The sequence below is a fragment of the Electrophorus electricus genome, chromosome 6, assembly GCF_013358815.1.
Source record: "Electrophorus electricus isolate fEleEle1 chromosome 6, fEleEle1.pri, whole genome shotgun sequence".
In the NCBI taxonomy this organism is placed as follows: Eukaryota; Metazoa; Chordata; class Actinopteri; order Gymnotiformes; family Gymnotidae; genus Electrophorus; species Electrophorus electricus.
The window spans coordinates 23,820,707-23,846,151 of record NC_049540.1 but is presented as its reverse complement, the minus strand read 5'-3'; the positions used below and the strand labels follow the sequence as shown (position 1 = coordinate 23,846,151).

The 25,445-nt window shown below is 40.2% G+C and overlaps 3 protein-coding genes and 1 long non-coding RNA gene across 4 annotated transcripts; 2 read left to right on the top strand and 2 right to left on the bottom strand.

Annotated features, from left to right (window-relative positions):
- The first annotated feature begins 1,845 nt into the window (after positions 1-1,845).
- Positions 1,846-3,962, top strand: LOC113574838 (potassium channel subfamily K member 13). Its single transcript, XM_027006023.2, has 2 exons — positions 1,846-2,191; positions 2,959-3,962. Exons 1-2 carry the CDS (start codon positions 1,846-1,848, stop codon positions 3,960-3,962), a joined length of 1,350 nt encoding a protein of 449 aa, XP_026861824.2.
- Positions 3,963-6,174: 2,212 nt separating this feature from the next.
- On the bottom strand, positions 6,175-11,389 carry ppm1nb (protein phosphatase, Mg2+/Mn2+ dependent, 1Nb (putative)). Its single transcript, XM_027004805.2, has 6 exons — positions 10,625-11,389; positions 9,570-10,141; positions 8,215-8,332; positions 7,876-7,990; positions 7,133-7,196; positions 6,175-6,954 (listed from the first exon to the last, which is right to left on the bottom strand). The coding sequence occupies exons 1-6, from the start codon at positions 11,034-11,036 to the stop codon at positions 6,928-6,930; spliced, it is 1,308 nt and encodes a 435-aa protein (XP_026860606.2). The 5' UTR covers positions 11,037-11,389; the 3' UTR covers positions 6,175-6,927.
- Positions 11,390-12,473: 1,084 nt separating this feature from the next.
- rtn2b (reticulon 2b) lies at positions 12,474-15,688 on the top strand. The gene is made up of 7 exons (XM_027004819.2): positions 12,474-12,545; positions 13,545-13,752; positions 14,150-14,288; positions 14,617-14,686; positions 14,871-14,917; positions 15,005-15,063; positions 15,230-15,688. Exons 1-7 carry the CDS (start codon positions 12,533-12,535, stop codon positions 15,306-15,308), a joined length of 615 nt encoding a protein of 204 aa, XP_026860620.2. The 5' UTR covers positions 12,474-12,532; the 3' UTR covers positions 15,309-15,688.
- A 1,240-nt stretch (positions 15,689-16,928) lies between these two features.
- On the bottom strand, positions 16,929-19,303 carry LOC113574127. Its single transcript, XR_003410287.2, has 2 exons — positions 19,165-19,303; positions 16,929-18,354 (listed from the first exon to the last, which is right to left on the bottom strand). It is a non-coding gene; the product is annotated as an uncharacterized LOC113574127 (long non-coding RNA).
- Between the last annotated feature and the right edge of the window lie 6,142 nt (positions 19,304-25,445).

Genomic DNA, 25,445 nt, shown 5'->3' with positions numbered 1-25,445 from the left:
AGCCAGGAAACATCAAACAAAGCAATGGTTTTATGTCAGGAACCAAGAATTAGAACAAAGCCTGATCTTGTACCCTCCTGCCCATGTATATAATGGCAATTAAGATAAAATCATGCAACAGTTTTTAGTCTCTAGTTGGATTTTGGTTAAAAAAAAAATTTGTCAGCAGATTTTGTAAAGCGAAATACATCAGAACTACGTAGATGACTTTTAAGTTCGGCCTTCCATGACACAGATAGTTTCAAATTAGCCAAAATACAATTAACAGCTAGTGGTTAAATATACCAAATGTGACATTTCTTAATTTCCTTTGTATTTCTGAGATTTCGTATTGACTTCGTCAGTATCGATTTCCTACATGTCAGCTGGATTGAAAACAACCCAAAAAAGTACAAAGTGTATAGTACGAAATTGTAAATAACGTTTATGTTCAAGTACTATCCACTGATAGAACCGAATTAATACATTTCCTCGTTTCTAGAACAAACAAACAAACAAACAAAAAAAGGCAGAAAGACACAAGACAGAAAAAATATTATACGTTAAAAGGCTGGATGCATTCCTAAAATGTTTGCAAATTGCAGCAATCAGTCACACAGTTGCCACCCATCCTCCGTGTTAATGTCTCTCCCTCTGGCTTGTGCTTGCGACTGCACTTGTGGTGTCCTCCACTTTAGTCGATTACTGGGAAGGTACAGAGCTATCACAATTCAAGAAGGCCGATATCGGACAGGAAAGATTTTAAAAGAAAACTGATGGATTAAACCCACCGATAGCACAGACCATAATCAATAGGACGACATTTACTGCGATAAGTCATCGTCGGACGTTAAAACAGATCCTCTAGGTAGGTTACGTTTTCTCTCTTTAATAAACAAAACGCTGACATACCACGGAAAGTTTTCTCGGGTTCCAGCAAAACTACCTGTGACTAATTGAATGGACAACTAAAAGTTATTCACTTCTAATACATTTTTGATTATTATAATCTATAACTATTCAAACTAATATGAACATTTGTATTATCGAATAAGTACATCGTACGTTATTACCCTAATTACTAGAATACCAAAATACTTAAGAGGTCTGACCATCTAGCATCATTAAAAAGCATTTGAAAGCAACGACCACATTCTCTCTCTCTCTCTCTCTCTCTCTCTCTCTCTCTCTCTCTCTCTCTCTCTCTCTCTCTCTCTCTCTCTCTCTCTCACACACACACACACACACACACACACCACGATATATATATATATATATATATATATATATATATATATATATATATATATATATATATATATATATATATATATATGTGTGTGTGTGTGTGTGTACTTTCAACAATGTTTTTTAAAATTATTTTTCTTAGGAATGCGTGAGCATGAGGTGGATCATTCATCAAGACCATTTTATCATTACCGACTCATTATGTGTAATGCTTCAAACTTGGACACTACCATGGGGAAAGTGCAATCTGGAACTGGCCTGTTACCTACTTCACAGAACAGCATATCCTAAAGCTCTAATCTCCACACTTTCTCATATTTTTTACATCCTTATTATTTTTAACATTCTGTTATCCTTGTGCTAAAAGAAAGTAATATGAATAAAACATTTTGGAGTTGTTAAAATGCAGAATGCATTAGTGGACAGACTTCCTGAGTCATCTCTTATTTGGCAAAATAGCTCTGTCCAGTGTATCTTAAGTCATCTATAATTGCATGCATGTAAGCTTCTTGCTTGTAGGTGAGCTTTTCATGGTGTTGCATGTGTGAGTGTTTATGTGTGTGCTCTTTGTGGCTGTGAATTTGTTCGTCCATGTCACTTCCTGCTGGTGTGTAAGCCATGCCTCGTAGACTGGACGTCAGCACCAGCTGTTGCTTCCCGCTGCACCTGAACGAGGACAATGCTCGCTTTGGCTTGCTGGCTGCATTCATTCTGCTCTACCTGTTATGTGGGGCACTGGTGTTCTCTGCCCTGGAGCACCCCTCCGAGCTGCGGGCACACCACTGCTGGGAAGAGCGGCTGGCCAACTTCACCCGGCAGCATGGGTTGAGTGTGGAAAGCCTGGAGGGTCTACTGAGGCACTACGAGGAGGCCTTTGTCACTGGCATTCGGGTGGATGCGCTAAGGCCCCGCTGGGACTTCTCTGGTGCTTTCTACTTTGTTGGAACAGTTGTTTCCACAATAGGTGAGTTTTGGAATTTTGGGGTTCATCCTCTTTGTTCTATGAGTTTTGCACCAAGAACTTTTAGTTTTACTATTCCTTTCTTTCAATTTTTTTTTCTGTTTTAGTTTTTAAGTAAATTACTGTGTTCCTTAAGGCCTAATGTGTTCTAAGGTAGATAAATACACTCATCATACACAAAACCTATCTCACCTCTGTATTCACTGGCCATTTTATTATGTAGCTACCTGTATTATAGATGACCAATTGCAGACTGTAGCACCTCTGTTACCATACAAAATTTGTTAGCTACCTTCTACCACACTAATCACTTCTCAGTTTCTGACACATGGCATTAACACTGACATGATTCTTTGTGTTGTACTGGTGAGGGTATCAGGTATAAGAGTACTGTGAGAATTTTTACCTGTGTCAGTGTCATTGCTGGGTTGAAAGTAGTTAAGTCAATAAATCCCACAGTTGCCACTGCCCTGTGGTCAGAAAAACCCTTTAAAAATAATCATCCAAGGTGACCATTACTAAAGCTGCAGGATTGCTAACACAAATTATATGTGGCATCAGAATCTCTGAGTATACACATTCAAGGTATTTCTAATAAATAAATAGGTTTTAATGGGTGGTTAGGGTAGGTTTAGGTTGGTTCTAGTTGTCATATGGGTTTAATTTCTGTTCTTTGCCACCTTGCATGCCTCCTGCTCTTAATGCTACTTCTCAACTAAACATGCTGTTGAAATAAAAAACAGATTTTCCTATCCATCACTTCTCTATAGGTTTTGGCATGACCACACCTGCCACAATTGGTGGCAAAATGTTTTTGATTTTCTATGGCCTCATTGGCTGTGCTGCAACCATCCTCTTCTTCAACCTCTTCCTGGAGCGCATCATCACCATGCTGGCATACATTATGCGCTGGTGCCACGAGCGACAGCTGCGGCGTGTGGGCGGGGCTGGTGAAGAGGCACACAGTGAGGACGACAGCTTGGAGGGGTGGAAGCCGTCCGTCTATTATGTGATGCTGATTCTGGGTGTGGCTGCACTGCTGATCGCCTGCTGCGCCTCGGCCCTTTACTCGTACATGGAGGACTGGGATTACTTCGACTCGCTCTACTTCTGTTTTGTGGCCTTCAGCACCATTGGCTTTGGGGACCTGGTGAGCAGCCAGCGTGCACGTTATGAGGCCATGGAGGTCTACCGCTTGGGCAACTGCCTCTTCATCCTCATGGGTGTCTGCTGCATCTATTCGCTCTTCAATGTTATCTCCATCATCATCAAGCAGACGCTGAACTGGATCCTGGCCAGGCTGGACTGTGGCCAGGTGCAGTGTCCCTGCCGTGGCCGCATCTATAGGAGACAGGGCCCCACCTGCTGCTGCCCCTGCCTGCCTGGCCAGAGGCCTGGCATGTTTCCCCCAGCTGGATGGCCACGCCAGAGGGCACCGAAGCGCAACACGGTGCACCCAGCCCCAGCTGCCGAGGCAGCAAGGAAGCAGCGTTTTAAGAATGCTTCAGTGGAAACAGTGTGTGATAGTGAGACTGAGGCTGGCCCGGGGCCAGATGGAGGTTATCTGACAGGGCGCAGACTGTCTGGAGAAATGATCTCTGTCAATGACTTTATGGCCAACAAGGTGTCTCTGGCAATTCTGCAGAAACAGCTCTCTGAGACTGCTCATGGAAACCCAAGACAGAGCCATGTTCGCCAGAATGGCTTCTCTGGGGGAGTGGGAGCCTTTGCGATCATGAATAACCGCCTACAAGAGACCAGTGTTGACAGGTAGTTTATTAATTAAAAAGTACACCAAGACCTTTGAGTTTACAAATGGCTAAAATTGTTTTGGGGCCTTGAAAATTTAAATAAGTTGCCACATCTGATTGGCAGCAGAAAGGAAGCAGAAAGGAAAGAAATCTCTATTTAAACCTGGACATTAATGTATAGAGATGTAGTCTGATTGTATGGTTTGACCACTAAATGTAAACATTTTGGGATTTGTAATCAAGAATATATCTAAAGAATGCAACTAATTGGGCTATATCTCCTAAACATTGCCAAACTGAAGTAGTTAATTCATAGAATCAGATTGAGGCAGGCAGTGTTAAATGAGCATGGTTCTGAGTTATGCTTGAATGGCTGTCCTCTGTAGAGGAGACCAGAGTCCAAGTTTCACATCTGCTCTGAGAGGAAATGTAACAGACTGAGGCTTTTCAATTGTATCAGCTCATATGAGAGTCACTTTGAAAAGCTGAAGTGATTGGCTTATGTGGTGAGCAATCAGTCTGGGCCTCAAGAGAGCTCCTTCAGGTACTCTTCAGGAAAACAGTCTGATTTACAAGAGCTGGCTAGCCGCTGCCCTGGTGCTCTCAGTGAAAGCACCACACATGAAAAAAATGCCAAGTATTGAGTCATTTAATGACTCTTTATACGAAATAATTTAACGGAAGCTGTCAGCAATAGTGTTCACCTAAAAACAATTTGACTGAAGTGAATACAATTTTTTTTGGATGTAGTTCTTAACCGCAGTGAATTTCTAACCACAATGACTGGGGATGATAGTGAATTACTTTTATTCTGCTAAGATGATGGAAACATGTATGGACCAAAGAGCTCTATATTCACATGTGATGGCTATTAAACAAAATATAAATAAAGATATGTATGTACTGTATCAGTAGATAGATGGTATAAACATGAATATATTGTAGATATTATGTAAATAACTAGATGCCTTACACTTTTGCTGAGTCCTTATTTTGATTTCCAGTATGTTACTTAATGGCTAGACTAAGCATACCATTTACTTGCAAAAAGGACTCTGCTAAAGCCACACAAAAAAACTCAACTATAAGCAATTAGCACTGTTATTTTGCATATTTCATTACTAGATTGTGAACGCTCACAGATTCCTTAGATTTGGTTAGCTCCAACGGTTGACGTTGACACCCTATCTCCTCTAACGTCATACTTACAGAAGGGTCGAGGTCCCGGTTCTCTGCCCAGTGTAGTGCTACTAAGCAGCTAGTGAGCATCTTACCCAAAGCAGTTGCTTACAAGGACATATTTCATGTTGCATTTTATATTTATGCGTTAACATTTTAGGAGACCCCTCCCCCGACTGTATTATCTAGTATGCTACACACTAGCTTGCAAAGCCTATCCATACTTCCTAGTGTGTTTTATTTATTGGTAGTTTTTTTTTTTTTAATTATTATTTCTTTATTAATTTATGAGGATCCCAAATGGAAGCTGGTCTTGCAGGGGTTATATAAAATACCAATAATACCAATAATCGAACCTGGCAATCATTTCCTTTTAATAAGTAAATAACAACACTGTCGAGATAAAACCTCTTAGTAATGATCAGAAAATAAACATGACATCGTGAAGATGGGCAATTAATTACGTGGGGGAGTCATTGGGGGTTGGGATAGTTGGGGGGCGGAGAATCAGTTTCTCAACGCTTGGCCAGGATCTTCATTTAATTTTGGAAAATAGATGTATTAAACTAAAAATAGCAAAGAAAACTCACCGTTCTATTTTCTTTTTCTACCTTAAACTGGACTGGCCAGTAAAACACACTAGCATTTCTGATACTGAGTGCTGATCATAGAACTGCATGTCCATGGTGCCGATTGGTTGGTGAACTGGAGAAACTACTTTAACTCCGTTCACACCCATTCATGTGGACTTTCTCGCACCTCTAGCGTATGACAAAATGACCTTACAGAGTGGCAATTATCTCGAGAAATTACGGTTGTACTGTATGAACCGTGCTATCACCTTTGAGCTGTAACAGGATGACGTTACCAGCTCATTGTTCGGGAGTGTAATCTGAGGAATTACACTCTGCTGCTCCCTTGAGGCCAACTGTTTATATAGCACACTACATGACTAATTCTTCTAATCCACTTCACTTGTAGACATTACACAAACAAGTCTTAAAATTTAGTTTTTACGGTTGGATGTTCTGCATTTGACTCAGTTGCTGCACACACTTATGTAAGTAAGTTTATTTATTACTGAATCTTAAACCTTTAAATAAACACAAATGGTATCAGTAAATAAGATGTGTAAAATATGCACAAAGATCATTTCACATAACATTATACAATAATGAATCAATTCACTGAATATACATCCTTCATAAATGTTAACACTGTTAATCTAATTTTAAAGAAGTTGGTAAGGCAGCACAATACAGATCATGCAAATAATAGATTACAGAAAAGGACAGTTGAAGAACTCGAACAATCCTAATATTTGTCCTTGTTATAGGTCTGTATGATCAGAAACCTCAAAGTGCTTGCTTACACAAATGGAAAAGATTGGAAAAATCATTTTGGCTTTCTTCTCATTTAGGTTTGGGAAATTAATTGTTAGAAAAGTCTAACTGCATTATGTTTCTAAAACTCAAGAGCTTTCAAGGGCTCATTAAAAGTTTTTACACATTACCTGAGTGTATACATATGAAATTGATTTAGCCAGGAAAAATGAGCAATATATCAGAACCTAAAGTATTGAAGGAAATGTAGCTAGTCATTATACAGTGTTTTTTTTTTAATCTCGAGAAATTGCAGAGCATTGCTTCTCTAGGCATTCTTAAAGTAACATTTGAGTATGTTGGCAGCTGCCAGACAATGCTTACTCATGCTGGCATGTTGATGTTAATAGAAAGATATCTCTCCATCTGAAAATGACACAGCATCTCAACGTGAATCCATTTCTAATAAAAGTTTAGACGATTAATTCTATGTAGAATCTGGAGAACCAAGTTCCTGAAAAATAATAATAATATTATGATTGATTTATATGACCAGAGACAAGAAAACACTGGGTGTTCAGTCTTGCTTAACCAATATTTTTTGCTATAACATGTTCAATGAGTGTTATATGATAATATATAAAATATCTTAGAAATATTTTGGAATTTGAAAGACAGAGAGAGAAGGTTACCTGGGATAACCTAGCTTTCCGGGCTTCCTTTTGCTGATAGTAAGATGAAATGATGCAGTTTCGTCTGCAGAATGCAAAGTGTTACAGATAGGCTAGGTATCTAACAAATAATATCAAACATATCAATGTGTTATTATATGTTCTGTTTTCAGTGTTTGCTTGTTTGATTCATTGAGCTTTATTAAGCTTTATCTTTGTTCCCAGGCAAGCTGCATTAAGCAGTGAACTTACTCTGCAAGTAGCTGGATCTACATGCATAAAGTTGAATGCATACAAATTTCCAAATTTCCATCCTGGTCTTTTGCTACAGGCTCTAGTGCCTTTAAAATAATAAATGCATATGCAGAGATGTTTGAAAACATGAAGCAAATTCCTTTTGTTCTGTTGTGCACTGTGATGTTGGGGTAATGTTTGGGAGCATGCTGTTTTATTGAGAAGAGGGACTCACGACCTCGAAAAGCTGCTGTATTCATGGGGGAGTTGGACATCTCTCAGAAGTGTTCCTGCTCCATGTTTTCTCATGTATTTCTCAAATTACATTTGGAGTCTCCCTCTTTCTTTCTTTCTTTCTTTCTTTCTTTCTTTCTTTCTTTCTTTCTTTCTTTCTTTCTTTCTTTCTTTCTTTCTTTCTGTCTCTCTCTCTGCTTAAATTTTGTAAGGCACATTTATACATCCTTCAGCTCCATACCTTATGCAACGATTTAGATGCCGGCACAATACATAGGGGTGGGAAGCTGACTTACTTGCTTTGAAGCCCGCCCCCTGGTGGTAGTCCAGGTATCACTGTTGATGCCAGCACAGTAAGGACTGACAAGAGATCAGGCTCATCTCCTCTCCCACTCAGTTCCTCAAATATTTCTGTCCAGGAAGTATTCATGCAAGAGTCAGTTTTCAGGAATGAAGCAATACTACAATAAAATATGTGTTTAAATGTCAGCAACATAATTATCAGAAATCTATTTTTGTTTCGGATTCTATTTGACATTGATAGCAGATATCCAGGTAAAAAAGAGCCAGAATTAGGGAATACAATCTGAGCAAAGAAAGCGCCTGAATATGATTATAAGTACTTTATTACACACCAGCAACTTTAGACTCCAACAAGTCCTCTAATTCTGCTTCGTGGTGCAGTGCCTCATGTGACAGCTGGGGGGCACCAGGGAAGCACACTAGAATAATGCTGATATTGTCAAGGCTTCCCTGTGAAGAAACAAAAGAGGTGGGATAACATCACATAGTGACAGAAGTGCAAGGCATTTTACCCTTCCTTAGTGTGTGCCTGTACCTCAGTCTGATTTGACCTATGAATGATGTGGTGTTATTTATTAAGCTGTTCATGTCTCAGTGGTAATAATGTCAGAATTCCTATTACACATACATATGACTAGCAACTTGGACATAGACTGACTCCACAATTGTTTGATACATGGGGTGAAAAAGCCAAGGAATGTGTTTTGTGGAATTAGTATTTCTTAGTATTAGTATATATATATATATATATATATATATATATATATATATATATATATATATATATATATATATATATATATATATATATATATATATATATATATATATAGTATGTCACCAAGACAACCCATTGCAAGAGTTGTCATCTTATGGACAACAGCTTAGTTATATTATAGTTGCGTCATAAGCAGTGTTATTTTTGAACACTGCAGACAGTGTTGTAATAGTTGTATCCTGTCACTTGGCAAGAAGGATGCTTGTAGGTTACCACCTGTGTAATATTTTCTTAGACTGTGACTCACATGTAGGTGTTGCGCCAAGATGATGAGATTTACTGCTGTCCATGTGGCCTGACACTATACTAAGTTAAATGTCCTAATCTCCTCATCCTGGGGCTAAAATTAGCTCCCCATATGCAGCTTAGTGGTTGAATGCTGTATTGTTTAAACCTGTGGCAGTGATATGACAAAATGAGATTAGAAATGAGGATAGACAGTGATATTTTCAGGTCAATGTACATCTCTCTCCTATAGCATCTTATAGGCAGGCTGTTAGCCTTCTCTTGCATAACTTCCCAGCTGAAACCATCCTAAGACATCATAGACAAAGTCTGGTGCCCAGTAGTTGAGAAGGAGCATGTGTGAATGTATGTGTGTCAGTGTTTGTGCATGAGTGTCTTCAGAAACCTGTCATGTTCTAAATACAGTCTTGCCAACAAACAATGAACCATGGTGTTGCTGGTGGATCTCGAGGTTTCTAAATGCATCCATTAGCAATATCCCACAAGTGCCAGTGTGTGCCAGTCCTTGAGTGTGAAACAGAAGCCTTGTGGGAGTCATACATTATTTAGAGAGAGACATCATTAACAAGTCTTTAATACAGATTTAAATGGCTAAGAGTTTTTTGTTGAGTAACAGCCTTTCAACAGTCTGCGATGCCACATGCAAAGTAGCTGTGGTCTTACCTTATAGAGGCAGAGTTCGATGACCTGCGAACATACATCTCGGAGGTCCGTGCACACTTGCAGTCGGTTTCGCACGAATGCACACAACTCGTCATTGCTGACAGTGTCCCACACACCATCGCAGGCCAGTACGATGAACTCATCGACTGGGGAGCGCCCCACGGCCGAGATCTCTGGCTCAGGTGAGACCATCTGCTCAGAGGCAGGCCGCCACTCAGCCGCCTTGTAGCTAAAGTCGCCCAGAGCCCGGGAGACGGCCAGCGAGCCATTGACACGCTGCAGGGTCACAGAGCCACCGGCGCCCTCGATTCGCTCCCTCTCACCAGGGCTGAAAGGCTTGTGGTCCTCGGTGGAGAAGGCCACACCACCTGCCCGGCACAGGATGGCCCGCGAGTCACCACAGTTGGCAAAGTAGATGTGGCGCGGGGTGATGAGCGTGGAGACCACAGTGGTACCACCACGCTCCCAGCCCTCGCGACAGGCCATGGCATGCAGGTGTTTGTCCATGAGGAAGAAGCCCTCCCGTATACCCTCAGTGACCTGCTCCATGTCCTCCTCTGCCCGGACCTTACCTAGAAGAGACGACTCACATAAGGGCTGTAACTGGTGTCCTATGTATGCCCCAGAGTACTGCAATAAAATGTCACTTCTTAATCAAAATATGCCTTGTTTACATTATGTTCAGACAGCAGATAATAAATATATATTAATGTATGAATAATTATTATGGATGCAGGACAAACATTAGAAATCTGCAGTACAGCAAATTATTTAGGTTAGGAGAACAATCAGAAGAGTAGATTAGATTCTAGTGCTGGTGTGCCAAACATGCTCAGGGATTTTAGAAAGCTCCTTATCCTTGCAGGTTACCAGAAAAATTTCCCTCTTAGGTATATCTGCTCTACTGTAACTATATTTTATGTTCTTCGGTGTGCAAAAGTCATCAAAAATTTTAGGTCAGATGTTTTCCATTTTCTCATGCAAATAAATAGAAATGAGCGACCTGCAGAAGGAACATGGAGAGCTGCATGGCCACAAAAGAGCTCCTGACCCACCTGTGCCCAGTATGTGATCCAATAGGTTCCGCGAGCATTGCTGGGCCACTGTGCTGCCAGCATGGCCATCGTACACGGCAAAGAAACCCCAGTGGGCCAGCTCTCCGCCCAGCTGTGGAAAGCAGTTGTGGAAGTCCTCCATGTGGGCCCTCCAGCCCTGCATGCTGGCCAGGGCGTAAGTCAGGCCCCAGGAGGAGCTACCCTCCTCCGTGTACTTGTCCAGCACGGGCCGCTCCAGGTATGGGCTGGGTATGACCCCCTCCTCCTCGCCCACCTCCTCCCCCTCGGCCAGTTCACTTGCGCCTCCCCCGCGTCCGCCTTTGAAAAAGGAGGTGACCCGCTTCTCTGTCTCTTTCACCAGCTGCCGAACAAAAGCAGGCATTTCCACACTCCCCTTCCTAGAGGTTCGCATGCTGTCTTTTATCTCTACTCCCTCGTCTGAAGCCGCGTTCTCCGACTGTGTGGCCTAGCCTCAGCTCCCGCACTAAATGCTGCTGTTTGCCTGGCTTTTTCCTTGGCTGTGTGCAGCCCTGCTGCCAAGGGCCTTCAGAGCATGATGGCCTCAGGGGCTGATCTTAGTCGTCTGAGCATCAGCAAAAAATCAAAAATCAAATTACTTAATCTACCCATTGCTGGGTGGGTTTTTGGAAGTCTAAGATATCTGCATTCTTCCCTGTGGTGTCTGAATGGCTCTAGTGCTGTTTTCTTCCTGCTCTGTGTCTCAGTGCTACTCCTTCTCTTCCAGCTGTCTCTCTGAGCCTGTTATTTTCCTGTCATCCTTCTGATTGGCTGAGCTATTTCCGTGCTCCAGTCTCCTCTCAGCATACTCCTCCTTCCTTCTTGTTTTACATACGCATGCACAATCCTTCACACAGACTCATTCTCTCTCTTTCTCTCTCCCTCTCTTTCATTCTCTCATATTCTCTGTTTCACGTTGCTCGTCCTTTTGAACTCTCTCCATTATTGTGAACATTGATGACTTTGGATAACCAAGAATCCGTCATTACAGACCAGTAACATGTCACAATTTTGTAAAAGAGATAAATGTAGATGAAAAGTATGCATTACTGTAATTCATGGAGTGTATCTAAAAGGTTTTCATTTAGACAGATTATACCATTATGTAAATAAATACATTTATTAATAAACACTGACTGTTTCTTATAATTTAGAGTATCACTATACTGTATATTCACTGATGTTAGCAAAAACAGCGGGAAGGATGTACCCTGATGGTAAATATTAGCCCTCTTCAAGATTCTTTGAATCACACTTCATATTTCATTACAGAGCAATACAGAGTTGAACATGTTACTGCCATTAATTTTATCATTCCCTTTGTTGATTTATTTTAATTACTTGTACATCAATAAATGTGTAATGCTTTATTTCCATATAATATATATATATATATATATATATATATATATATATATATATATATATATATTCCATATACGTACAGATGAATGTGAACCATCTAAGGAAGCCAAAGTTGAAAAGAACTAGATGCATTTTAATGTTCCTGAAGTATTAATAGCTGACATTTTGGCTTTTGCCAACTTTTCAAGAATCGTCCTGGCCCTACTTAAGCATTGATTAGGGAATATTACTGCAATATAAGACAGGCCCTCTCTATAGAGGTTCAGCACCTGTCTACACGCTGACACATGCTGATGTCTCAGGTTCCTATCACTCTGAGAGACTGGGAAGGAGAGAGGTGTGGGCAAGGCAGGCTGTGCTTGTGTGTCTGTGCGTGTCTGTGAAGATGGGTTGTCCAAGTAGTTAGGGATATAAAAATAGGTCAGACTGGCCCCTTACTGCTGACGGCGCTGAGGTGGCCAAAAAAAGCCCATCGGGCTGGAGGAGTGTAGGGAGGAGAGGGGGTTTGGCGTGGAAGCAGCAGAAATGGCCAGCAAAGGTGAGGCACACAACCCCAGCCACGCTGAAACCGAGCTCTCTTTAGATTGGCTAGCTAGGCAGAGAACCAGGCACAGTACAGTGGCAATAATAATGGTAAGAGCATGTGAATGGGCTTCCGCTAGTGTTTATGTATCGTGTAGTGGAGCTGCTGTGATACTGCTGACTGGTCAGATCATGACATCGGACTTTCTTACAATCTGAATGGATCTAATGGATGGATTATCTCTAGTGCTGGACCTGTGCTGGACTCTAGGATATATAGGGCTGCTTTTTGAGGCACATGTGTGCGTGGATGAAGTGAAACCATTGCTTTGACTTGGTTCAGCCCTGCTGCCAAATGACTCTTGGGAGTGATTCCATCTTCCATGTTAGGCTGAACCAAGACCAGGGGTCTTGCTAAAGAATGTTCTGTTGTAGATAAGAGCTTCCAAAGGGTTTTGGTTTATCAGCTATCCCATGCTTTACATTTCTGTTCACTATATAATCAGAAAACAACAGCTGCTTGGATCTGACGACATGAGTCAAGGAGCTTCTCTATCGTGTCTGTTTATCTAAGCTCATGAATGACAAGGACCCTAATCTTTTGTAATAGTTTTGTTGTATGCGACAAAAGTCTCATTTATGTAAATGTTACATATAGGGTACATAGTATTGTTTATTGTTTTTATAGTGGCTTGTTCATGTGAATATTCAAATGCAAATGTGCTTGAAAGAAATCAGGAGATTTTTTTCTTTATCTTTTTTTGATGCCTATGGTTGCTTTATCTTTTAACAGTTAAAATAGCAGTCAGGAATTTCCAAAGTGGATCAAAAAGTACAGAAATGTGACCTTTCTCAAAATATACAGATTATGACAAACTGCACATAGACAGATACTAAAAAGGCCCACAGAAAATGACTGAGGGTTCACCTTGCATCCTGGTCCAATCTGACCTCAGGTTTAGCAGAGTTCTGTTCCTTTCTTCACCCTGCAATCCCCCCTTCCCCCTCTCCACAGTGGTGGACCTGTTGTACTGGCGTGAAGTGCGGAAAACAGGCCTGGTCTTTACTGGGCTGGTGGTGGGTTTGGCTTGTTTCTTCCAGCTCAGTGTGATCACTTTGTTGTCCAACCTGGGCCTGGGCCTCATGGCCTTTACACTCCCATTGCGTCTATTCTACAAAGCCATGGAGTTGGTCCGCTTCTGTGATGCAGAACATCCCTTCCAGTAAGTAGAAGGACTTCAACCACACTGACCTGCCATACTTCTTACACACAGAGGCCAGTGGTAGCTTGGTGGTTAAGGTACTTTACTTGTAATCAGAAGGCTGCTGGTTCTAGCCCCACAACTACCAAGTTGCTACTGTTGGGCCCCTGAGCAAGGCCCTTAACCCTCAATTGCTCAGGTTATACTCAGTCATAATTGTAAGTCACTTTAGATAAATGCATCAGATAAACATACATTAATTTTGAATTAGTTGAGATCTGTTGTTTATTCATACACAAAGAATGGCAAGTCAAAGATTTTAGCTTGTAGTGTGCTGTAAAAGAAATGTGGTTGGCCAGATGAAACTGAGGTCCTGGTCAGTTCACACAATCTATTCCTGTACTGTATTATGTAAAAGGTCATATTTGGATGAGGACAGCTCTCTGACAGATGAAGACACAATCCGTGTGGTGGAGAAGATTGTTCTCCTGATTGCAACTCTCATCACAGAGCTAAAAAGACTCTTCTTCATTGACAGCATTGTGGACTCCCTGAAGGTGTGAACATGAGTTCATGTGTTCAAAATATTTTTTAGCTTATGCATATTTCACTGCAGCAGGTGACCCACTTCTGAAACACAGAAAACTCACCGTTTACATAATTAGACCAGATATGAAACAATGACATCTGCTTCAATTCCCAAAGGCATTACTGCTGTAAGAAGGAATATTTAAACACCTCCACATCTGGGAAAAAGTATACTTTACTTATGAAACTGTAAGAATATAATACACATTTATCGGACTGTAATTTAAGTGGCATGTATATGATACAACTAGATGGATAAAAAGTATGCTCGAAGTAGAGCATGTTTTGTTTTTATAGTTTACTGTGCTGCTGTACCTGTTGACCTATGTGGGGGTCCAAACCAATGGTCTGACTCTTATGATTACTGGTAAGAGTCATCTATTGCATATCTTCTAGCCAACCATTTTGTAAACCTTCCAGGTTGTCTTACTGCATTCATGCTGGACAAGTATTTCACTGTTCTATCTTATACAATGGGAAACTTGTGGTAGATTTAGTACATTATGCATACATAGTACATACACACTTTATTTTCTTTCCCTTCATAACAGGTGTGATTTGTGCTTTTTCTCTGCCTCTGGCATACAAACTTCAAAGGGTAAGATGTAAGGCTTCAAGGAGCTTAGATTATTAATAATTTGTGGGCTCAAGCTATTTCTGACCTAACTATCATTCTTTATGACAGGAGCGGATTGACAAGTTTATCAAAGCTGTCAAATCGCTGGTGGATAAAACCAAAGAGTTGTAAGCCCTTGACATTTTAAATGCTGCAGAAAATAGCAATTGAACAAAATTCCATGTTAGCCTATTTTGTTCTTGAAACAATAGCGTAAATCATTTATCCTCATTAGTTCTCTTTTGGCAGAATAATAGTCCCATGGTAGACTTTTATATTCTCTTTGCTCTCCAGAATTGAGATTGTGGTGATGTTGGCCAAACCTGCACCGCGTCCAGCCTCTGGACCAAAACCAAAACTCAAATCTAAGTGAGAAGGATGAAAGAACAAGGCATGGGAAGAAGAAGAAGAAGAAGAAGAAGGAGAAGAAGAGAAATACAGTCTTATTATGTCCAAATTCTTACAGTGCATTCAGGGCCCTGTCAGGGTGGATGTAGCAAGGGATGGGAAATTGGGGGATCGTTCAAGGTAATGGGCTTTTGCTTTCTTGAGGTAATAGAAATTTGTTTCATTTTATTCCTAAATTTCAGCAGCTGGTCTCTAGAACTGAATCAGTTTCTGGCAAACAAATAAACAAACAAACAAACAAAAAATGCAGTAATATAAACAGGAGTTTTGGTAGATTTACTATTTCACCTACGATTTAACTTTGATTTATTGATTATTTAATTAAACAATCTTTTTCATCTGGCACTGACATGTTATTGTGTGATATTACATAAAAACTCTTTTAAGCATGTAAACATGATCAAGACAAACTAATGAAGTTCAAACTGAGCATCATAATGGGGAAGAAAGGTGATTTAAGTGACTTTGAAAGTGGCATGGTTGTTGGTGCTAGATGGACTGGTTCAGAAACTGCTGATCTACTGAGATTTTCACATACAAACTAGGGTTTACAGAGAATGCGAAAAAGAGAAAATATCCAGTGAGCAGCACTTCTTTGGCAAATTAATTTGTTGATGACAGAGGTCAGAAAAGAATGACCATACTGGCTTGAGCTAATAGATATGCAACAATAACTGGCTGATGGTGGTGGGGGAGTAATGGTTTGGGGAATGTTTTCTTGACACGTTTTAGGTCACTTAATACCAACTTAACATCACTTAAATGTCACAGCCTACCTGAGTACTGTTGCTGACCATGTCCATCCCTTTGTGACCAGTATACCCATTCTCTGATGTCTATTTCCAGTAGGATACCGTGCCATGTCACATAGCTCAAATAATCTCAAACTGGTTTCTTGAACATGACAGTGAGTTCACTGTACTTGAATGGCCTATACAGTCACCAGATCTCAGTCAAACAGAGCACCTTTGGGAGGTGGTGGAATGGACGTTTTGCATTATGGATGTGCAGCTGACAAATCTGCAGCATCTTTGAGATGCTGTCATGTCAATATGGACCAAAATCTCTCAGGAATATTTCCAGCACCTTGTGGAATCTATGCCATGATGAACTAAGGCAGTTCTTAAGCCAAAATTGGGTCCAACCCTGTACTAGCAAGATGTACCTAATAAAATGGACAGTGAGTGTATATGTTAAACACAAAAGCCAATGTGAAATATGAAGGTCCATTTAGAATGTTACCTGTACTTGACATTAATGTCATAACTTAAGAATTTTGAACTTCTGAGTATTAACAGAATGTTACTTTCTTTGGGAAATTATATATAGTTAAATCAAAGTTGGTCAATGCTATTTCAGTAATCAAGTTGATATGATTAGGTGTGATGATCCTCCACAGTACCTATGCAATTTTCTCCACTAGAGGGCGCACACATACAATTTTTCTCATGTCTGTCTACTGACAATTTGTAGTTAAAACAAATGTAATCCATGGGAATTTTTCTTAATACAGGATGAATGCTTTGTAGAGTAAACATTTCTGTGATCAACAGGGACATCCTTTAAAAGAAAAGGACAGACAATGTATAAGCAGTCATTTTCATAACTGCAAAGTTTGTCTCCACACCCGGTTTGATCAAACCAAGGACTACAGCTAAAACAGCGTCTAAGAATGACAGATTACAAACATAATAAGAAAATATGTGGATAACTCAATAATTTTTGCAAAGCCAGTTGAAGATATATTTTTACATTATGTCATGCAGATGTATCCCTATTTCTGCTTCCCAGCTTGACCCAGCTAACACTAATTGTGTTGTGTGGGTTTCATTTGCATGCCATTAGCATCCATGTTTTGTGGTAAACCGACAGTTGTTAAGGATACTTAATAATTTACAAGAAATATTCAGCAATCATATTTAGCATTTCAAAAAGAAAACATTCCAAAATCAGTTACAATTTCAATGAAAATCATTGCTTGTATCACAAAATTGGACAACATGAGTATATGTCTAATATGATGTAGCATTGCAGATTGTGACTATTTTTCCCATACTTATGTGCTAATGTCTACTGTCAGCTTGCTATATTTATTGACGTCAAAGGCTGCACAGAGAACCATTACATCATTCCTGTGGTGACACCAGTTTCAAAGTGGACTGGAGTTTGTTTGTTTTTTTTCTAGCTCCCAGTTCATTACCCCATTGACACAAACTATAAAGCTTCAAAGAAGATTTTGTTTCATTACTTTCTCTGAATTTTTAAAAGATGCTTAAAGTTTCAACATCTTAATATGCTTTGACAAATTTTGTTCACTGCCCTTGATTATCCCTCAGTCTAAACTTTTTCATTGCAATTTTAAGTGTGCCTTTTAAGTTGTGCAACTCTAAGAGTGTCTTTTAATTTCCATTGATTTAATGTGTGAAAAGGTGAGAAGGCTGATGCAGGATTCTGGTCAGGCACTGTCTGACTGGACGTTGTCCAGGCTAAATTGCCCCGGGTCTGGCTGAACAGCTCCACAGTGAGCTAAATTGCCCTTGTCGACAGTGGAGCGGCCTCTGAGGACTACATTTATGACAAGACTCCTGGCACACTTTCACAAAAAATAGACTTAAAAAGAAAATGAGAAAAGATATGCTCTGAAGATGACATTTTTTAGAGAAAGTGTTCCCAGACTAAATGTAAAGATGACATGGCATCTTTAGGAAGTCTTCCTAGATTAAATATCCACTTTGTATGTGTATCGCATTCATTACATCCATTCCATACATCAGTGTCTTGTAAACAATTTTTGTGCAACCATCAAAGAATCTTCAATAAGAATAACTTCTCTGAAAGCGCAAGTAAAATCATGTGTCATTTTAGCCATGTGAACATCCTCTCAGATCATCTTGCCAGCACTTCTGGGGGTTGTGGTTGGTTAGGAGAGCCAAAAGGAGGAAATACTATGGGGAGGAGGTCAGCAGGAATGAGATCCACATCTTGTCTTGAACAGAACCATCCCTAGTGGGCTGAAGTAATGAGAAACAAACAAAATGGTGCTTACTCCCTCAAAATCCTGGCATGCATTCTTACATCTAAATGTGAACATATGCGTAGGCACGCATACACACACACAAACATGCACACGTGTGTTTGCGCTGACACCCACACGCATGTGTGAACATGCTCTCAAACACGATTACCCCATTGCTTATAGTTCATCACACATAATACAAATAATCCTGTATATGATGGTGCATACCATCTATATGCACATGCAGAATGAAGAACTTATATCTGTGTACACGTACAAAGCCAGTTGTGCTAACTGTAGTTTAGTAAATCAATTCCTTGTAATATACATTAATTGAACAAGGTCAACAGTAAATTTAGCACACAAGCACAAGGAGTGCTATCTCACTACACTTGGGTGTGTGATTTTTTCACTGGCAGTCAGGGAGGTGATCTGCCAGATACACACTAACTGTAAAAGTGCTTCCAAAGCAAGAATACATCATACTGTGGTCATGGCAAGCTGAAGCCCCACCTTTGATCAAAATTGATATTATAAGGATTCTGTGTGATGTGTGTACCACATAGACTGGCATTCTGAGAAATGCAAAAATTTTATATATTTGCAAATTGTATGAATTTGAAATCGAAATGGGAATAACAGTGGTTTTTCATTATTGATTGTGTAATGTATGCTTGTATTGCTACAAATGATTATTGATCCTGTGGTTCAATGACTCCAGTTTTATGTGTCCAAATATAAGGTATTGAACGAACACTCAAATGTATTCCTGCCACAGAGCTAAAGAACACAGTAGTTACCTTACCTTACAAGTGATCTATAGCTCACAAATTTCACAAATCTTGATTTCCATTCTAGGTGTTAACAGCAGTCACTAATTCTTCACCATCATAATGACATAATTAGGACAAACAGTGAAAGTTTCTATGACCCTTGAGTCTAAGAAGGAGAAACTTACTGAAGGAGATTTGAGGGTGTGTCAGGTGATTTGTGGGCGGAGCATGTGATTTGTGGGCAAGTCAGATGATTTCATACAGGAAAGTCCCATGGCCATAAACAGGGTCAGTCTCAGAGATATCTTAATTGCCACACACACACAGTGACATAGATATTTTGACCCCTGCACTATAACATTAGGACACCTTGATTCTCTGACTTTAGTAAACCATGACACACACTCACTCTCACGCTCACTCTCTCTCTTACGCAAACCATAACTCAAACCATACCAGATGCATTTTTAACAGTTTGCATTTCAGAGGCTGAGTTGTCTAGACATCCACTAACAAAGAATAATGGATGCTATTTTTGTGCTCCTGAAAAAAAAACTCTCATCATCCACAGTGGAATAAATGAGAATTATGCTTAGGAACAAAAGATGAAAAGATGGACAAAACAGTATAGTGGGGGAGGGGGTCTAATTTCAAAATCTACATTACTCTGCATGGGTATCTGGAAGGGAGAAATACCATTTTATAAATTTGCAGTTATTTTTAAAGAGTGTATATCTCCTTGATTTAAACCAGCAGCCATTCACTCATATATTCTCATATTGACATTGTACATATGGGAGTTGATATATGCTTATATATCTGTATGTAGAAGCAATAGTGCTGCTGCTATTTACACCTACTAATTTCATTCTTATGGCCAAATTGCAATCTGATAATTTATTAGAGCTGTAACTGCAATCATATATGTTTTTGCTGACAGATCTTTGCTATTTTACAGTTTTGCTGAAAAACCTTTGCTATTTTCATATATGATGCTTCATCAGGATAGCAAAAATATTATGTGAAGGTCTGGAGCCCTTTCACTGACCTAATTTATGGGATATTATGATGCCTTGTCTCACGTATCTTGTCATGAATCAATACCTAAATAAACAAGTCTGCATCTATATATCTATCTCTATCTGAGATTTCAATAGAAATCATTTAATATTACTTTGCATGTTGAGACATTCACTTTATTTCAGTCGAATAAAGGCCGTAGTTCAGCTGTGAACTACTGAATCTCAATTATGTTGAATCTATCCTCTCACACTTCATTTGGGAATAGGAAGCCTTATCCCTAAAGGTATACCTTCTTTACCTGGATTGCTATATCTAACAGTATTTTAGTTCAATGGTATTCTAATTTATTTGTATTGGCATTCTTTCAGTAGATGACAGGACTTTTGTAATTCGCTCTAGATAAGAGCATCTGAAAAATGCCATTAATGTAAATGTATAATTAATTAATATATAATTAATTAACACACCTAAGAAACTGAAAGGTTTAGCAGACACTGTTGGCTACGTGACTGGATGACATCACCTGAGTAGACACTAACACAGAGTGAATGACTTGCTAAACTGAAACATACCTCACCCTAGAAGTCCCAGACTTTGTTGCTCTCCACTCAGCAACGGGCTCTTTCCACAGGCGGACCTCTGAGGGAATTACCTCACCTATCCTTCATAGGGGAGAAGAGAGGTGGAGGAAAGGACAAGGCTGTCACTGTGCCCTCCTCATCAGGGCAGTAAATTCAACTGCTGGTCTGTGCTGATTGTTCGCCCCATCACAGCCCTGCCCATCCCCCCTCTGGCCCCTCCAGAACCCTGAACTCCTGCCCTTGTTGGGGCTGTAAATCTGTCCTGGTTGCTTGTTTGGGACCAACCCAATAAACAGCTTAATGGGAGCAGAGGATGGCAGGTGTCCAACATGGCTGCCACCAGCTGGGACCCCAGTGAGGCCCACATGGAAAAGATTCCAGAGGAAGGTGCAGGGGAGAGAAAGGTAAAGAGGGGGGGGGGGGGGATTGAGAAAGACAGGGAGAGAATGAGAAATCTTTAGGGATAGGACATCATTACGAGGTAAAATGAGAGGTTAAGAGCCAGATCATAATTGCCATAGGGTGAGATATTTGGATATTCTTTGTTGAATTAAGAGGCACCAGTTAATGCAGTCCAACTACACACTAATGAGGGAGTAGGTTACATTAATTGGTGTTTACAAATTACTTTTTACAATTCCCTAAAATATTTTTCCACAATATTTTTCTATTGGTTCTTAAGAGATGGTAACATAAAACAAGACTTTCTCCATGGCCTGAAAGAGCTCTGCATAGCTGAGGGTGAAATATTCTTTTGTTGACCAAAACAGACATTTCTGGCCTATAGGAAAAGTGAGAGTAGCTGCGTGTCTACTTCATCATATACTGCTCTCTCAGGCTTTATTCTCCAAAGATATTATTGCAAAAATATTTATGCATTGTTCCACAGTGTCTGGAGTCTTGCAAAAAGAAAGCCTTGCTGGAAATCGAGAACCTTCATCCATCCAAAACAAATACATGACATCAAATATATTGAAACAAGCACCTCAGTCCCCCATCATGGCTTTTTAATGTGGTGAAATGTCAAATCCACAATGAGTCCAACTCGAATATAGTAAGCAATGAGATACCATAAGAATCCCAGCCTCACAAAATGCCCTGAAATAGCCCTGTTAGTGGTAGAACTGCACTCAAGCTGCAATATAGTTAGAATAAAGTGATGAGATGGCTATAATAACAACTTGAACACAACTGAAAATTTTAGCAAGAGAGTCAGGGTGAGCACACACATGTTTATGGGTCTTGGTGGGATACTCTTGGATGAGCTGAGCTTGGTGTTAGTGGGACTGACACATTTTTATATACCAGCACTAAATGCATTTCAGTGAAGTGGCTCACCAGTGGCCAAGTGAAACAAACAATGCCCTCATTTGTGTTTGGAGCATAGTAGCTGATTTTGCCATTAACAGTGGGGTCAGTATAGTGTGCAGCAGTCTCCACAGCCTCATTAACATCCTGCTGTTTCATACCTCAGGCATCTAGATGCCCAGCAGGTACCCTGTTTGTTTCAATTTCAAAGTACATCTCTTCCAGAGAGAGGTCTCCTCTAAATGAGCTTCATCATAAACTCAGTAAGCAAACTCCTCTCTCCCCACTTTACTCTCTCCTTTGCACACAGCATGTTTCCACACAGCATTTTGAGGGTTGAAAAGAGAAAAGCAACCAGCAATCTTGATCACCACTCAGTTGCACAAGTCCACTTCTACATTACATTTGTCAAGGTTGTTAAGGCCTGAAACTGTGTGAATTTGAGTCCCAAACATCTGGCTCATTAGGACCCAGTCTGAGCTATAGTGATTAGTCCTCATACATAACCATTCTCTGGGGATCATTTCCCCCACATGGGAAAAAGTCAAGCCCCAAATACAGATACAGGCACAATAATGTAACAAAGCAAGGCCTTAATGAACCCTGTGGCCTCTGACACAGTGCTCACATGGTTGGTTTGTTTATTTATAAGCTGTAATGCAATATTGCTTTGGTTATAGGATTTTACTACAACTAACTTTTACTTTAAAAGTAAAAGTAAAAAGGTAAAAGAAAAAGACAGTTTCAAAAGAGAATAAACATTTTTAGTTTCTTTCAAATCTAGTAAAAAAAAAAAAAAATAAAAAAAATTTTACCAGGCACTTCACACCCCCCACAAGAAGTATTTACAGAATACTGACAGTTGGAAGGCAAAGAGCAAAAATGAAGAGAAAAACAAATACTTATTTTTTTTGCATGGTACAATATTTACATGGTACACATAATATCTATACAGTTTAAGAATGAAAATATACAAACATCTGAAGTACATGATATGCTTTTGTCTTTATTTGCTGTTCAAGACATACAATGCAAAGAGGTTAAGGCATATTATATAATATCTAATCTGCACAATTGAAACAAGCATGGTTTGTATAGTGTACTGTGCAACAATGCTACCTCTCCTGTCAGGGACTGCAGTTCAATCCTTGTCTGGGCAAGTGCCTTATGATATACAAATAAGAGTTGTTGGGCAAGAATCCCATCACTTTTTACCTCTGACTGAAAAATGTAATTTGGTCTGGATATGAGTGCCTGTCAAATGCAAGTCAGATACTGAACTGTACAATCTGCAGGATGGGATGCTTGAAAATCATATAATTAAAAAGCACCAAACTCAAGACATTGCAAGTACACTGCAGTCCTCCAGAATAATGAATGCAGCCCTAGTTGGTAGCACAGGTTAAATGCATCAAAATGACATTTTGCTGAGACAGTGTCTCTAATTAAATCTACACCTGATGTTCTCTAGTGTACCACTGGCAGATCTGGGTTATGATTTGCTATTTTATATTTCTGAGCTGAATGCTTTGAAATTTTAAAAAGGAGTCTCACTAATTATTTCTTTATCTGGCCATTGAATCTGGAAAACTGGTGAACATGGGGGGGTGGGGTGGGGGGGGTGTAATAGGACCTGCAGTCCTGTTTGTCCCCATCCAATTTGAGTCTGAGGCAGTGTGACGGTGCTTCTGTACAGTTTAACATTCTCTATTGTACACTGTTGTCGATGTTGTGCTAGAGCTGTCTATAGGATATCTGAGGAGTCTGGATTTTCAGTTTGTATTACTGTTAATACTGTGACACATGGGCACACCAGTGGATTGCTTTACCTTGGGGGAAGCATTGTGAATACAGTGGGAATAAACTCCAATCAGACGTAATGCTCTCTGCGATTGATGTAAACGCGGTCGGCCCCATTTTGATGGCAGATCCACTCCTGATAGGACAGAGGTTGGTGAGTGCGGCTCTGGAGCTCCCTGCAATTCAGCCTGCTAATCCCATCACCCTCTACCAACCCAAAGCACTTCTCCATTCTGTGGGCCTGCAGCACAGAAACAAGATGCAACTAAAGACAAAGCAGGGCATACAAGACTATACAATAGGCTTGCTCTGTCATTACAAGCCTCTTTACCACAAATGTATCATCAGCCAATTAGTAATTTAACAAAAAATAAAATATATGCACGCAATAGCTCTCAAAATAAACTTAAAACAGAAAAACACATAGATAAATCACAAACTCTGTCAAAGCCATCCTTGCAGAAAATGTCCCTTGTTCTTAGAATTTGAATCACTTATAGTCAGAAATGGCTTCTGTCTGTCTACAAATGTATTTGTGAGAGAAAGAGTCCAAAACCAAAGTTGCTCTATTGGGTGCTAGCCCTAAAAAAACATTGAAATTTACTGTTTAATATGATTGGAAGGAGAGAGATAAAATGCAAGAGTCCTGGAGGGAGGGGGAGGATTGAAATAGACAGATAAGGAGTAAAGTAGTCTACAAAGAGAATAACATGAAGCAAAGCAAAGCAGAGAAGAACTAAAGGGGAAAACAAATGGATCATTATTAAGTACAAACAAATCTGTCATCTGCCACTGTCATTAAGCAATGCACTCCAGCAGTAAGACCAGGAGGTAGCTGCAGAGAAGAGCTTGCATGTAGGCAAACTCACCTGCAAGAGCGAGGCTACATGAGGGGCCTGGGAGCCCAGGGGGGTGCACGGGGCCCCATCACTGTAGGCAGAGGCTGCCTTATGTGTTGGAGGCAAATCAATCCTACAGAGGTGGAAAAACAATAAAATGCAACAGGTCTGCAGGATGATGTAGTTTGTGGAAATTCCCCATGACATGAGATGAACATGCAGATTTTTAGGCCCTCACGTTGTTTTCATTAGACAATGAAAACATTTATCTGAAGCAGTGACAGGTTTCTTGATTAGCTGTAGGAAAAGGGTGGGCACACCCCGTTTCATTTCTCACTGTAGAGCTGAAACAATTCCACTTTTCTATCAACACTGGCGATCAGGCAATTCAAACACAAAGCAATCACATTTTTAAGGCAGAACTTCCTGCACACAAAGTCACCCCAGTCTGCCACCACTCATATAGTGATATCATCCCTCTCCCAAGTTCTCAAGGCAACACAGGCAGAGGAAGCAGGGTAGTGTTCCCACTGGCCTCTCTGGCAGCTTTTTCAGAAGGCCCTCAGGTTGTGTCTCCAAGCCCCCACAGTCACCCTGAAACATACTTGCTCATGCTAGATAGGTGTCTAACCAAATCAGCAGTGCCATGGTGAAAAATCTGCAAAGAAGGGGGAGGGGGGTATTTTGGGTCCAGATGACTTTGCAAGCCAGACTGACCTGTGGTTCATTAAGTTTAGGGCATAGAGCACTTATGAGTGGGGT

Excerpts from the sequence above, each read along its gene's own strand:
- LOC113574838 (XM_027006023.2), top strand. The coding sequence starts at position 1,846 with ATGCCTCGTAGACTGGACGTCAGCACCAGCTGTTGCTTCCCGCTGCAC. Across the intron at positions 2,192-2,958 it reads AACAGTTGTTTCCACAATAG|GTTTTGGCATGACCACACCT; the intron begins GTGAGTTTTGGA and ends ACTTCTCTATAG.
- ppm1nb (XM_027004805.2), bottom strand. The coding sequence starts at position 11,036 with ATGCGAACCTCTAGGAAGGGGAGTGTGGAAATGCCTGCTTTTGTTCGG. Across the intron at positions 10,142-10,624 it reads GGATCACATACTGGGCACAG|GTAAGGTCCGGGCAGAGGAG; the intron begins GTGGGTCAGGAG and ends CGTCTCTTCTAG. Across the intron at positions 6,955-7,132 it reads GGAAAGCTAGGTTATCCCAG|GAACTTGGTTCTCCAGATTC; the intron begins GTAACCTTCTCT and ends ATTATTTTTCAG.
- rtn2b (XM_027004819.2), top strand. Across the intron at positions 13,753-14,149 it reads GATGCAGAACATCCCTTCCA|GTCATATTTGGATGAGGACA; the intron begins GTAAGTAGAAGG and ends ATTATGTAAAAG. Across the intron at positions 14,687-14,870 it reads TCTGACTCTTATGATTACTG|GTGTGATTTGTGCTTTTTCT; the intron begins GTAAGAGTCATC and ends CCTTCATAACAG.